Source organism: Eptesicus fuscus, chromosome 13 (assembly GCF_027574615.1).
Source record: "Eptesicus fuscus isolate TK198812 chromosome 13, DD_ASM_mEF_20220401, whole genome shotgun sequence".
NCBI classification, from domain to species: Eukaryota; Metazoa; Chordata; class Mammalia; order Chiroptera; family Vespertilionidae; genus Eptesicus; species Eptesicus fuscus.
The window spans coordinates 8,574,833-8,589,300 of NC_072485.1; the positions used below are offsets into that span (position 1 = coordinate 8,574,833).

At 38.1% G+C, this 14,468-nt stretch overlaps 1 protein-coding gene across 2 annotated transcripts in view; it reads left to right on the forward strand.

Moving 5' to 3' along the window:
• Positions 1-14,468, forward strand: part of DYNC2H1 (dynein cytoplasmic 2 heavy chain 1) — a 328,866-nt gene that overhangs the window by 96,991 nt on the left and 217,407 nt on the right. For both annotated transcript variants that reach the window (XM_028158576.2, XM_008150183.3), the window contains exons 46-49: positions 1,346-1,448; positions 2,961-3,128; positions 9,906-10,036; positions 11,144-11,392. In XM_028158576.2, the coding sequence (XP_028014377.2) occupies positions 1,346-1,448; positions 2,961-3,128; positions 9,906-10,036; positions 11,144-11,392 (651 nt within the window). The remainder of the gene's footprint in view (positions 1-1,345; positions 1,449-2,960; positions 3,129-9,905; positions 10,037-11,143; positions 11,393-14,468) is intronic.

The following is a 14,468-nucleotide window of genomic DNA, read 5'->3' on the forward strand; positions in this document are numbered from 1 at the left end:
TGTCTATTTGTATCACTTAAAAGGACTATCTTTAATCTTGCCCTATGTTGATGTTCAGACTTTCTCTTCCTGTTGTTTATTAGACCTTTTAACTAGAGTGTAAGCTCTGTGAGGGCAGATGCTCTTTGTACTTTATTCACTATTGTATTCCCTGGCAGTTTCAAGTAGCAACCCAGTAAATACTGACTGAATGAATTAGTGGATGGATGGTTATTCTCCTATTAGCTCAAATTTAGAATATTTAAAATGGAGTTCATCTTTTTTCCAAAACTACATCTTTCTCTTGAGTTCTGTTAGTTTCTGTCTCCTAGGCTTCAAACCCAAGAGTAGTGTTTGATGTTTTGTGTTGTTGTTTTATTTTGTTTTTTGTTTTCCTTGTTACCTGTGAGGAAATGTCTACAGTATCCTTCTTTGATGGAGAGGGATGATACTTGAAAACAGGCGTTACGAATGGCAGAAGACATTTACTGAGTACAGTCTCTTTCCAGCACTAATCCTAGGGATGCAAAAATGACTGAGTCTATTCTTTTGAGGCTCACAGTCTAATGAGGAGCCTAGTCATATAAATACACTATTAATACAGTGTCACAAATATAACAACAGTATGCACAAGGTACAGAGAAAGTGTAGAGAAGGAATAAGTGACTTTGTTGTGTGTGGTAGTTATTAAGGGGAGGTGAACTGTGATTTGAATTTTGAAAAATGAATAGAAATTTGCAAAGTGGCTGGAGATGAAAGGTCTTCCTAGGTAAAGCAAATAGTATGTGAAAGTTATGGAAGTATTTGTGGAAGTTGCTTTTTATAGGGTTGGAGTAGAAGTAGGGAAAGATAAGTTAGAAAGCAATAAATTCCTTATATTTTAAAAATTTAATTCAAATGTTCAATGATCAAGGCCAGAATAAGAGCAATGGCTCTGTCCATAGGTTATCTATTAGAGAGTGACACTTTGATGTGTTAAAAGTTCAGTGGCTTCTTGAACATAAGTTAGCTAGCTCTGTGGTTCCAGCCATTAGAAAATGGGTCTTACCTAGATCTGTGAGTTCCTTGGAATTACAACCACCATTTCAAAAAGCTTAGGTTTGAATTTCTTTCTTTAGAAGCACTTTTTAGCATTTTACTTTATTATTATTTTATTTTTTGCTATGGACAACTTTTGGCAGTTTGTTGAAGCCTATGAACAACACTTCTTATGTAATGTTTTAACTTCATAAAATATAATATACAAGATAACTAAGGAAGTCAATTACGTTGAAATACAGTCCCATCCACTGGTAGAAACTGGCATTTCTGTGAGTCTACAGTAACTGAAAAGTAGACAGATGATTTACTGTATTTTCTTTTACAGGTGCGGGCGAAATTTACAGTTGACGATTATAGTCACTATATTTTTACTCCTTGCATTCTTACCCAGTGGGTTCTTGGCTTATTCAGATATGACTTAGAAGGAGGTAAGTTTTGCTTTCATGATTTCAAATCACTTATCTTTCTTAGAATGCCATAGTGTGTGTTTGTGTGTGTATATCTTTACGCTATCTATTGTTTGTGATAGCTACGTTAAATGAATATTGTAACTGTTTATAGTATTTATAAAAACTATAAGTGAAATAATATTAACATGTAATTTAAATGAACATTAAAAATAAAATAATAATATTTTATTATGTTTTCTCATATAAACTATTTATGATTACCATGATTAAAACATGGTTAGGAGAAATGAAATTAATATTCTTTGTAACCAAATCATGTTTAATATGCTTTTTTGGATTGATATTTTTATTGAACAACTAGAGATAATAGTGCCTAACTAAATAATAGAAAAATTTACCAACTTGTTAACCCAATGAATTTAAACTGTTTTTCTCTTTTTTCTATTTGTCTGGTGCCAAAATTATGGTATGTAATTTTCACTATCCTATATATTAAATGAGAAACATGTAAATTGACCATACCTCCGCTATGCTCACCAGCCTATCAGGAGTGAGTATGCAAATTAACCTGACAAAGATGGTGGGTTAATTTGCATATACAGGTGCTGGGCAGAGAGCAGAGTGGGAGAGCCGGCAGCAGAGAGTGGAGCGGCTTGGGGAACTTGGCTTTCCATGCCTCCAGATGGAGAGCAGAGAGGGAGAGCTGGCGGCTTGGCAGTGGGGCGGAGACAGAGCAGGAAGGGAGCACAGGGAGCACCAAGAATTCTGGGAATAGTAGTTTTGGTGGCAGCCCCAGGACTGGAAGTGGAAGCCCAGAGCACAGGGAGCACCAGGAATGCTGGGAATCGTAGTTCTGGTGGCAGACAGATCTCCTAGACCCGTGGTCGGCAAACAGCGGCTCGTGAGCCACATGTGGCTCTTTGGCCACTTGATTGTGGCTCTTCCACAAAATACCACGGCCTGGGCGAGTCATTTTGAAGAAGTGGCGTTAGAAGAAGTTTAAGTTTAAAAAATTTGGCTCAAAAGAAATTTCAATCGTTGTACTGTTGATATTTGGCTCTGTAGACTAATGAGTTTGCCGACCACTGTCCTAGACACTAGAGCAAAGTGAGCCTGGAACAAGTTACTGTTGTGGTGGGAGACGGAGGGAAAGCAAAGGTGAGAGACATAAGTAAAATCAGAGTGTCTAGGAAAAATTAAAGGGAAAATATCCTAAAACTTCCAGGAAATCTCCACCAATGAAGCAAAGAAAAAAAAAAAAGCCTCCATTATTCTGTGAGCAACAAACCAAACTGGGTTGGGGTCTCAGACAATTCGCTCATATGATTGCAAAGACAGACAGAAACTCCCAGATTGGAGAGGGCTCCCCTGAGGGCTCCCAGATTGGAGAGGGTTCAGGTCGGGCTGAGGGACCCACCCCCCCATGCACGAATCTTCATGCATTGGGCCCCTAGTTTCTAATAATATGCTGAAACTGACCACTTTTAAGTCATTTTAATTTTATTACAATTAAAATTTTGCCTTTTTTAGGATCGTCAAACCATCCACTAGATTATGTATTAGAAATTGTAGCATATGAAGCACGGCGCTTATTTCGTGACAAAATTGTTGGCGCAAAGGAACTTCATTTATTTGACAACATCTTAACATCAGTATTTCAAGGAGATTGGGGGTCAGATGTATTAGACAATATGGCAGGTAATATAGTTACTGAGTTTATGTAAATATATAAATGTTATATGAGAACTTCAATTTACTAATAGCATGATTGTGTATGTCTAAACAAATAAAAATTTCCAATAATTTTAATCATGAGGGGTTGCTCTGTCATCTTTTGTTAGATGTCAATAATTATATTCCACACAAACTATGATAACAATAATTGTTTTTTTGGGGGAAGAAAGGGTTCTGGCCATAGCATTTTACATTTGCAATTCAATATTGTATTTCCTGAAGGAGTTTTAGTAAAGAAGTTTTTAATAGTTATATATGTATGAAAGTTAAAAATTATTATGAAAATCCATATTTGATTACAATGAACTTTAGCTTGAAAGTAATGGCCATCTCATTCTTGTCACTGTTCATAATGTCAGCACAGAACTACTTATTTTTGTTACTAGCTTCACCCATTGTTATGGTAAACAAAGCATAACATCATTTAGTCAAAGCAGCTTTGTGCATTTGCAATTATTACTGCTTAATGACAAATTTGCATTTTGAAAATTGCTTTAGGAATAATGCATGTGATGAAAATCATCATGGTGAAAAGACTTTTGATAAAAAAGGAACATATTATGAAAATATTTCTTAATATAACTGCTTTTAAGCTACAAAATGAGTTTCTGTTTTATTAGATTGTAAAGTGAGGCTTCAAAAATATTTCATATAATACATTCTATACAGGGCCTGGGGCAAAGGTAAGGCTTACAGTTTGTATGGAAAATAATACAATAATTAATAAATAACAATACAAGAATAAACTGTATTTCATGTACTCACAACTGTAAATCTACTTTGCCCCACTTTGTACATTTCTGGATTCAATATTGGTTCCAGGGTCAGGTTACATAAGCCAAAATTATGAAGATGAGAAGGATGTTGAGATTGATAGGAGTAATTTTCTAGGTGCTTCTTGAGTTTTGGAATTAGAAAGTAAGTTCAAGAGAACCTAAGGTAGGCTGAAATGCTGAGAGAAGCCTGGTAATAGTGCAGTTGGCTTGCTTTTTAGTGAGGGTTTATGCCCGTGTGGCCTGTAGTTTCATGGCTTAATGTGGAAAGGCTTTGGCTCTTAAATGGTACATTTTTTCTTAGTCTGAAAATTTCTTCTTATAAAGAAAGTGGCATATCTTTTGGGAATTAGATGATATCAGTATCTTATTAGGTATCTGAATTCTCTAGAATTTGGTATATTTTGGAGTCTCCTATATAGGACTCAAATAATATATGTTTTTTTCCTCAGTATTTTACTTTTCTTTTTTAAAAACATATTTTTATTGATTTCAGAGAAGAAGGGGAGGAATAGAGAGATAGAAACATCAATGATGAGAGAGAATTATTCATTAGCTGCCTCCTGCACGCCCTCTACTGGGGATCGAGCCTGCAACTCAGGCATGTGCCCTTGACTGGACTCGAACCCAGCACCCTTCAGTCCACAGGCCAACACTCTATCCACTGAGCCAAACCAGCTGGTGCTTAGTAGTTTACTTTTCAAAGAAGGGTTGATATATCTTAGGTCTAGGAAAATAAGATTTTCATATAGATGAATATTAATTTACTAATAAAACTTCAATATTGGGACTTAGAAATAATCCAGACATATTCTTGTGCCCAAAAAACTTGAAATCTGATTGCAGATACAGATATGAAAGTCATTGCTTGCAATTATAACTATTGCTAATGTGTTCAGGTGCCACAAAGATTTGTGCAAGTAGATTGTTAAACTGATAATTACAATACAGCATGCATTGTTTTACAATCAGTACAACTTTTCTGAATAATTTGGGATAAATGCTTGATAAGAGGTATTCTATAGAATAAAGAGGTAATATGCAAATTGACCATCACTCCAACACACAAGATGGCCACCCCCATGTGGTCAAAGATGGCCGCCCCCATGTGGACACAAGATGGTTGCCAGAAGATGGCCAGTAGGGGAGGGCAGTTGGGAGGGACCAGGCCTGCAAGGGAGGGCAGTTGGGGGCAACCAGGCCGGCAGGTAAGGGCAGTTGGGGGCGACCAGGCCGGCAGGGGAGAACAGTTAGGGCCGACCAGGCCAGTAGGGGAGGGCAGTTAGGGGTGACCAGGCCTGCAGGGGAGGGCATTTGGGGATGAGATCAGGCCTGCAGAAGAGGACAATTGGGGGCGAGATTAGGCCTGCAGGGGAGGGCCGTTGGGGGTGACCATGCTGGCAGGGAAGGGCTGTTGGGGGTGACCAGGCCGGCAGGGGAGGGCTGTTGGGGGCAAACAGGCTGGCAGGGGAGGGCAGTTGGGGGCAAACAGGCTAGCAGGGGAGCAGTTAGGGTCATCAGGCAGGCAGAGGTGGTTAGGGGCAACCAGGCAGGCAGGCAGAGGCAGTTAGGGGTGATCAGGCAGGCAGGCAGAGAGATTAGGGGTGATCAGCAGGCAGGCAGAGGGATTAGGGGCAACCAGGCAGGCAGGCAGTTGAGTGATTAGGAGCCAGCAGTCCCAGATTGCGAGAGGGATGTCCGACTACCAGAAGTCGGACATCGCCCAAGGGCTCCCCGATTGAAGAGGGTGCAGGCTGGGCTGAGGGAACCCCCTTGTGCATGAATTTCGAGCACCCAGCCTCTAGTATAATAATAATTTTTTGAGGAAGCTACCATGGAACTTTAAAAACTAATTTTTAATTTGAAATAATTATAGATTCACATACAGTTGTGAGAATTAATACTGAGAGAGCACGTGTCTTTTACTTGGGTCTCCCCAGTGGTAACATTTGATAAACTTATAGTACAACATCACAAGCAGGATATTGATATTGATGCACTTAAGATACAGAACATCACCATAAGGATCTGTCATGTTACCCGTTTATAGTTCACCCCATGGAAACTACCAATTTGTTCTGTCTTTAATATTGCCACTTCAGTAATCTTATTTGCACTCAGGATAATTCTCTGGAGATATACATATGCAGGTTGTTGCATATTTCAGTACTTTGTTCCTTTTTATTGCTGAGTAGGTATTCAGATGAACTTAAAGTTCTTTAACCATTTTGTTGAAGGACATTTGGGTTAAGTGTTTTGCTATTAGGAAGAAAGCTGTGATAAACACATGTACAGGTTTTTGTGTAAACATACAGTTTGTTTCTCTGGGATAAATGCTCACAAGTACAGTTGTAGGGTTGTATGGTACTTGTATGCTCATGTTTTTAGAACTGCCATGCTGTTTTCTAGTGGCTGTATCATTTTACATTCCCATCAGTGGTATATCAGTGATAGAATTGCTTTGCATCCTTGCCAGCATTTGTTATTGTCACTTTTTAATTTTAACCGTTCTAATAAGTGTGTGTTCATGTCATTGTGGCTTTAATAGGCATTTTGCTGACAGCTAATTTAGTTGAACATCTTTTCATGGGCTCATTTGCCATCTGTATATCCTCTTCAGTGAAATGTCTCTTCATGCCTTTTGCCCATTTTCTAATTAGATTGTTTATTTTTTTTACTGTTGAGTTTTGAGAGTTAATGATATATTCTAGATACCAGTCCTTTGTCAAATTGTGGTTTGCAGATATTTTCTCTCACTCTATAGCTTGTCTTGTCATCTTCTTAATAGGGTCCTTCAGAGGTAAAAAGGTTTTCATTTTGTGAACCCCAATGAATTAAAAAAAATTTTTAAGGATCTTTTGGTGTCTGGTAATAACTCTCTCTAGTTCTAGTTTCTAAAGATTTCCCCCCTCAAACTTATATAGTTTTATGTTTTAAGTCAATGGTCTACTTTGAGTTAATTTTTGTATAAAGAATGAGATTTAGCCCTAACTGGTTTGGATCAGTGGATAGAGGGATGGCCTTCAGACCGAAGGGTCCCAGGTTTGATTCTGATCAAGGGCACAAGGGCACGTACCTCAGTTGCATGCTCCTCCTCAGTCCGGGCCCTGGTCAGGGCTCGTGCAGGAGGCAACCAATTGATGTGTTTCTCTCACATCAATATTTCTCTCTGTCTTTCCTTCTTTCTTCCACTCTCTAAAAATCAATGGAAAAATATTCTCGGGTGAGGATTAAAAAAAAAGGAATGAGATTTAGGTCAAGGTTTACTTTTTTGCTTATGGATGTCCACTCGTTCCAGCACCATTTGTTGAATAGGCTACCATTCTACCTTAAATTCCTTTTATACCTTTGTAAAGAATGAGTTGTGTTGATCTATTTCTGGCTTCTCTATTCTGTTCCATTGATGTGTATGTGTGTCCTTCTGCCAATACCACACTGTCTTTATTACTGTAGCAACATAAGTCTTAAATTGGTTAGACCGATTTCTCCTACTTTATTCTTTTTCAAAATTGCTTTAGCTAGCCCTGGCTAGTTTGGCTCAGTGGATAGAGCATCAGTTGGGATGATGCTCCACCCAACTGAGCCATATGGCCAGAGCAAAAGTTGACTATATTAAGTGAAGAAGAGAAGGGCATTCCAGACAGGAAACAGAATATGTAAAGAACCCAAGGCTTGAGAAAACTGGAGTATATAATGGGGCGGAGAGGGAGACAAAAGATTCAAGCAGTCGGTGCAACAAGATTGCAGAAGGCCTTGATTAGCAGAATGTGTTTGTTTTGGCAGTGGGAATCTCTGTGATATTGGAGTGTTGTGGGCCAATCAGATTTTGTTTTGTGTGTTGTCAGGTCCAGCCTGACGATTGAACCGGGCTGAAGTAGGGAGGTGGGATTTGAGAAGAGAAAGACAGGACAGCGGGATTGTCCACAGCTCTCGAGAAGCTCTGGCAACTTTTATTAGTAATACAGTGCTTTTTATACATAAGACACTAAGCAGGGAATCACTCACAAGGAAAACATTCTTTGTTTCTCTAAAATCACTACTGGAGGAATAAGTTGAAGGACAGGTTTCTTGTTACAATAAATCTCACTAGTTGGGTACATATTTCTTGGTCAGCCATGAAAGTAGCTCTTATCCTACTGATAGCAGTCATATAAACAAACCTGGGAAAGCTCTGTAGGCAGGGGCTGCTCTCGTTATACTGATTAGTTGCCATCCAAACAGGCCTGGGAAATCTGTTCGGGTAGGTGCCAGCCTTGCTAGCCCCTACAGGTGCAAGGACCGTGTCAGCTTACAGCCCGTTCCCCACAGTGTGTGTTATTTTACTAGCAGTGAGGATATAGTTAAGGGGACAGAGACCTATGGCAGGGATACAAGGTAAGGATGCTACTACCAGAGTCTAGGGGAGAAATGAGGAGGAGTACAAATAGGAGTTTAATTTTAGATGTGTGTTTGAATGTTTGCAAGCTTTTTGTGTGTCTTTTGGGAATTTACATAAACTTTTAGCTCTATAAAAGTAGGGATCATGTTTGTCTTACTATTTATCTCTAACAAAATACAGTGTTTATATACAGTTGTGTGGTGTTTAGTAATGAATGCATAAATTATATGTCTGTTAAGCAATTAGAAATATGGGATTAAACTAAAGCTGGGGAGAGATAGTGGATGGGTTTTGGGTATGTAAATAATTGCTAATTTAAGCAACAGAATAGGATTAAATTATTTAAGAGGAATGTTTAGAATTAAAGAATAACAGTCTGAATTAGATCCCAGGGAAGATAAACATATAAGGGATAAACAGAAAACTGAAAAGAAGTTGTGATTTTGGCCCTGCCTGGTTTTGCTCAGTGGTTAGAGAGTTGGCTGGCAGACTCGAGGGTCGGGGGTTTGATTCTGTCAAGGACACGTACCTTGGTTGTGGGTTTGCTCCCGCCCTCAGACAGGTCACACGGGGGAGGTAGCCAGTGGATGTGTCTCTTTCACATGGATGTCTCTATCTGTTTCTCCCCTTCCCCGCTCTCCCTTTCAGTCTCTCTAAAAATGGAAAAATATCCTTGGCTGAGGATTAAAAAAAAGTAGTGATTTTGACTTGATAAGTACATATATAAAAATGGTTCAATAAGAAGCTGCACACAAAAAATGACTGCAAAAAAAAGATTTGGACTTGGCGATTAGGACGGTATTGTTGTTCCCAAATAAGAGTTTTAGTGTAGTGGTTTCTGAAGATAGAAGATAATGTAAGAAAAAGAATACGATAATGTAAGAAATGTGATGGTGAAGGAGAGGAACATGAAGTAGCTAGGCTCTAGGAAAGATTAAGCTGTGGTTGAGTTGGGCATGTGACAAGGAGGATACTTGATGAACAGTTCCCAGAGGAATTAGGAGGGGAAACATTCGATAGAATAGTGAACAGATTTTTCTTGTATGGTAACAGGAACAGGGCTATCGATAAATCTCCGGGAAGTCTGTGGGACTTTTGTTTTCTAATTAAAATTTGGTTAATTTTAAAAATTTGTTTTACAAGTTAGAGCTATTGGCAGTATTAATCTATGTTCTTTTTCAAGGAGAGTTTTGAGATTATTTTATTTTATTGTGAATTTTATGTTATTTTTATTCTATAAATTTTACATGGAGATTCTGGAGAAAGAGAAGGAAAATGGGACAGAGTAGAAGGGGAATAATAGGGAAAGTTGGGAGGAAGTCATTTTGGGGCGTAAGAGAAGAGGGATGCAAAGATAATATAGGGATCCCATCAGTTAGTTTTCAGGTAGAGTGATCTAGCAGTTTAAGTCTTTGTATCTTACTGATCATATTGGTCTTCCAAGGCACACTTTAAAATAATGTATCTTTGCCTTTTGGCATATGATCTTATTTGAGCTAATTAACTTAAAAATAATTTAATGAGCAATGTACTTTACTGATGCTTCCATTACAAATAACACGCCTAAAACAATATCTTTTATTTCTACAGATAGTTTCTATGTTACATGGGGAGCCCGACATGATTCAGTAACAAGGGCACCCCCAGGACAACCATTGCCTCCACATGGAAAACCACTTGGAATACTAAATTCTGCAGATCTCAGGGATGTTATTAAAAAGGTATAATATCAATCATGAATTTGACTTTGGTTATTGTATTCAATTTAAAAAATATTTATTGAAAGATTGTGGAGTACAAGATTATAAAATTCATTGTGGCAGATCTTACTACACGCCCCTGTGCTTACACAGATGACATATAAAATCGCTAAGACACATGATGTTGGAAATATGAATAAGGATTTATATTAATTGGTATATCATCCTAAAGCAGTGGTGTCAGACTTTAGTGAGCATAAGAACTAGAAAATATACTGATTCCCGGGTCCCATCCCAAGGAGGTCTGATTCAGTAGGAGGGGCCCAAAGAATCTGAATTTCTAACAGGCTCGCAGATGATGTTGATGCTGCTGGTTCACAGACCTTTGAATGGCACTGTCCTAGGCAGTTGTTTTTTTTAAAGTTTAATTACAATAAAGAAGAAGAAACAGCATTACATATGATTGCTTTAAAAATTAATATTTATATTGGAAGTTAGTCCGGATTGTATATCAAGAAAAGTTTTTCATGGTGTGGTGAATTGATTGCTTTACCTGGAATGGATATTGCAAAGTTGAGAATGTTTAAAGTTAAGTATGTGAGGTCTAGTTGTCCTCTCGCTCTTTCTTCACTGTATCACATAGCTCCTGGCAGTGCATCCTTCCTGTGTGTGGGATTTTGACTCATCTCCGAGCAATGAATAAGAACAAGACTTCACATAATATTTTTTAGGCATTAAGTTTCTAGAGTTTTAGGATTTTTATATCTCGTCTTGCACACTGATTTGATTTGATTTGATTTGTAACAACTGGTAAATTTAAGGTCTTTTGAAGTTTTTATAATTAACCTGATATCTCACACTGCTTTTTACTAATTATAGCAATTGTGTCCAAGAGGAGCTGGTTATGGTGGACCCTTGAACTTGTTTGATATATAAATTTTTCCTTAGAAAGTGCCATAAAGCTGGATTATTGAAAAAATAAAATGTAGAGTATGAGAATACATGTAGTCACTTAACTCCTTTTCTGGAGTGCCTTAAAAGTTAATATCTTAATCTAGAGATTAATATTTTTATTACGCCATTGGGACTTATAGTAATTATAAATTTTTCTTTGTGATTTTTTAAAAGGGCCTTATTCATTATGGACGTGATAACCAGAATTTAGATATTTTACTTTTTCAAGAAGTCCTGGAGTATATGTCTCGGATAGATAGAGTGCTGAGCTTTCCCGGAGGTTCACTTCTGTTAGCAGGACGCAGTGGTGTAGGCCGTCGGACCATCACATCTTTAGTCAGTCATATGCATGGAGCAGTGCTGTTTTCCCCAAAGATTTCCAGAGGATATGAACTCAAACAGTTCAAAAATGATCTCAAATATGTGAGTTACAATCTTTTGCTTTATTTGATTTTAAATTATAATTAGTTATTATTTTAAAAGCCTTTAAAGATCTTTAAGGCTTTGATAAACAACATAGTTTTTAATTTTGATGATTATTTTCCCATGATTATTAGAAAATCATATTATGGACAGATAGGAAAAAGATTTCCTATTAGGATTTCAAACCCTCAGGTACCCCAGAGTGGAACATTAGATGGACATGAAAGAAAGAAAAGGAGGAATTTATATAGGACATATGTGGGTACATGTGAAAATGACCTATCTTTTGTCCGCTTTCACCACTCTTGTTCGACATAATACTGGAAGTCGTACACATAGCAATCAGACAAGAAGAAAAAATAAAAGGCATCCAAATCAGAAAGGAGAAAGTAAAACTGTCATTATTTGCAGTTGACATGATATTGTACTTAAACCTAAAGCCTCTACCAAGGAAACTGCTAGACTTAGGTAATGAACTCGGCAAGGTAGCAGGATGCAAAATCAACATCGACAAATTGATGACATTTTTATACACCAATAATTAACTCTCCGAAAGGGAAACTAAAAAAACAATCCCATTTACCATTGCAACAAAAAAATAAGATACCTAGGAATAAACTTAACCAAGGAGGTAAAAGACCTGGACTTGGAAAACTATAGGACATTGAAAAAAAGAAATAGAGGAAGATATAAACAAATGTATATGCATACGTGCTTATGGATTGGAAGGATTAACATCATTAAAATGTCTATACTACCCAAAGCAATGTATAGAGTCAATGCAATTCCTATTAAAATACCAATGGCATACTTCACAGAACTAGAACAAATACTCCAAAAATTTATATGGAATCATAAAAGACCCTAAATAGCTGTAGCAATCTTGAGAAAGAAGAACAAAGTTGGAGGGATCACAATATCGGATATCAAACTATACTCCAAAGCTATTATAACCAAAACAGCCTAGTACTGGTATAAGAACAGGCATGTAGACCAATGGATCAGATAGGAAATTGAGACCCCAGAAATTGACCCCCAACCACTACACTCAATATTTGACAAAGGAGGCAAGAACATACAATGGAATAAAGACAGTCTCTTCAAAATGATGTTGGGAAAACTGGACAGATATATACAAAAAGAATGAAACAATACCACCAACTTACACCATATACAAGAATAAACTCAAAATGGATAAAATACTTAATTTACACCATGAAACCATAAAAATTTTAGAAATAAACACAGGCAGTAAAATTTCAGACATCTCACGTAGCAGAATTTTTGCCGATACATCTAGGACAAAGGACACTAAGGAAAAAGTAAGTGGGACTACATCAAAATAAAAAGCATTTGCATAGCAAAAGAAACCACCTTCAAAATGAAAAGGGAACCCACTTTATATGAGAGAATGTATTTGGCAATGATATATCTGATAAGGAGTTAATATTCAAAATACATAAAGTTCTCATACAACTCAACAAAAAGAAGACAAACAATCCAATTAAAAAATTGCCAGGAGACTTGAGTAGACATTTCTCCAAAGAGGACATATAAATGGCCAAGAGACAAAGTGAAAAAATGCTAAAAGTCACTAATCATCAGGGAAATGCAAATTAAGATCATAATGAGATATCACCTCACACCTCTCAGAATGGTTATCCTAAAAATCAACAAACAAGTTGATGATTCTCTCCGGACAATTCCCCTCCAAGGTGTTGATCCACACCCCACTCTCCTTGTGGATCATCTTAACCGACTCCCCTTTCTTCCCTATGATGCTGCCCACTTCCTTTCTGTGCATAAGCAGCCAAATGGCGAGAGTAAAGGAAAAAATCAACAAAAAACAAGTGCTGGCTAGGATGTGGGGAAAAGGGGACACTAATTCACTGCTAGTGGGAATGCAATTTGGTGCAGCTACTGTGGAAAACAGTATGGAGTTTCCTCAAAAAAAGTAAAAATGGACTTCCGTTTGACCCAACTATCCCCCTTTTAGGAATATATCCTAAAAACCCTAAACCACCAATTAGTAAGAATATATGCATCCCTATGTTCATAGTAGCATCATTTATAATAGCTAAGATTTGGAAACAGTCCAAGTACCCATTAGTTGATGTGTGGATAAAAAAACTGTGGGACATTTACACAATGGAATAGTATGCAGCTGTAAAAAAGGATCTCTTCCCCTTTGGGACAGCATGGATGGACCTGAAGAATATTATACTAAGTGGAATAAGCCAATTTGAGAAAGTCAAATATATGATCTCACTTATTTGTGGGATATAATGAACAAAATGAATTGACCAACAAAATAAGACCCGAAGCAGGGAGGCATGGAACATACCTTGATGTGGGGTTGAGGAGATGAGAAGAGATAAACCAAATAACTTATATATACTTACTAAAGGCCAGGTGCACAACATTTGTGTGCTGGGGGTGGAGGGGGAGAGTCCCTCAGCCCGGCCTGCACCCTTTAGCAGTCTGGGAGCCCTCGGGGGATATCCGACTGACTAATGTCGCTGTTGGAAATCCTTAGCGCTGCCGCGGAGGTGGGAGAGGCTCCTGCCACTGCCACTGCGTTTACCAGCCATCAGTTCAGCTTGTGACTGAGGGTGCTCCCCCTGTGGGAGCGCACTGACCACTAGGGGGCAGCTCCTGCGCTAAGCATCTGCCCCCTGGTGGTCAGTGCATGTCATAGCGACCGGTTGTTCCACTGTTTGGTCGATTTGCATATTACCCTTTTATTATATAAGATTATTATATAGGATATGCATAGCCCACAGACACAGGCAATAGGGTGGTGAAGACCTGTGGTATATTGCAACTGGGAGGAGCAGGGTAGAAGGGAGGAAAATGGGAGACACCTGTAATACTATCAACAATAATTTATATCTATAGGTATATCTATATATCTATAGATACAAAAGTCTAAGTGACTGTTATGACCAGAATGACTGGAATGACCAGTTGACCAGTCGCTATGGCATGCACTGCACCAGGGGCCAGACGCTCAACGTAAGAGCTGCCCCTTGGTGGTCAGTGTGCTCCCATACCAACCTTCCATGGCCAGCCAACC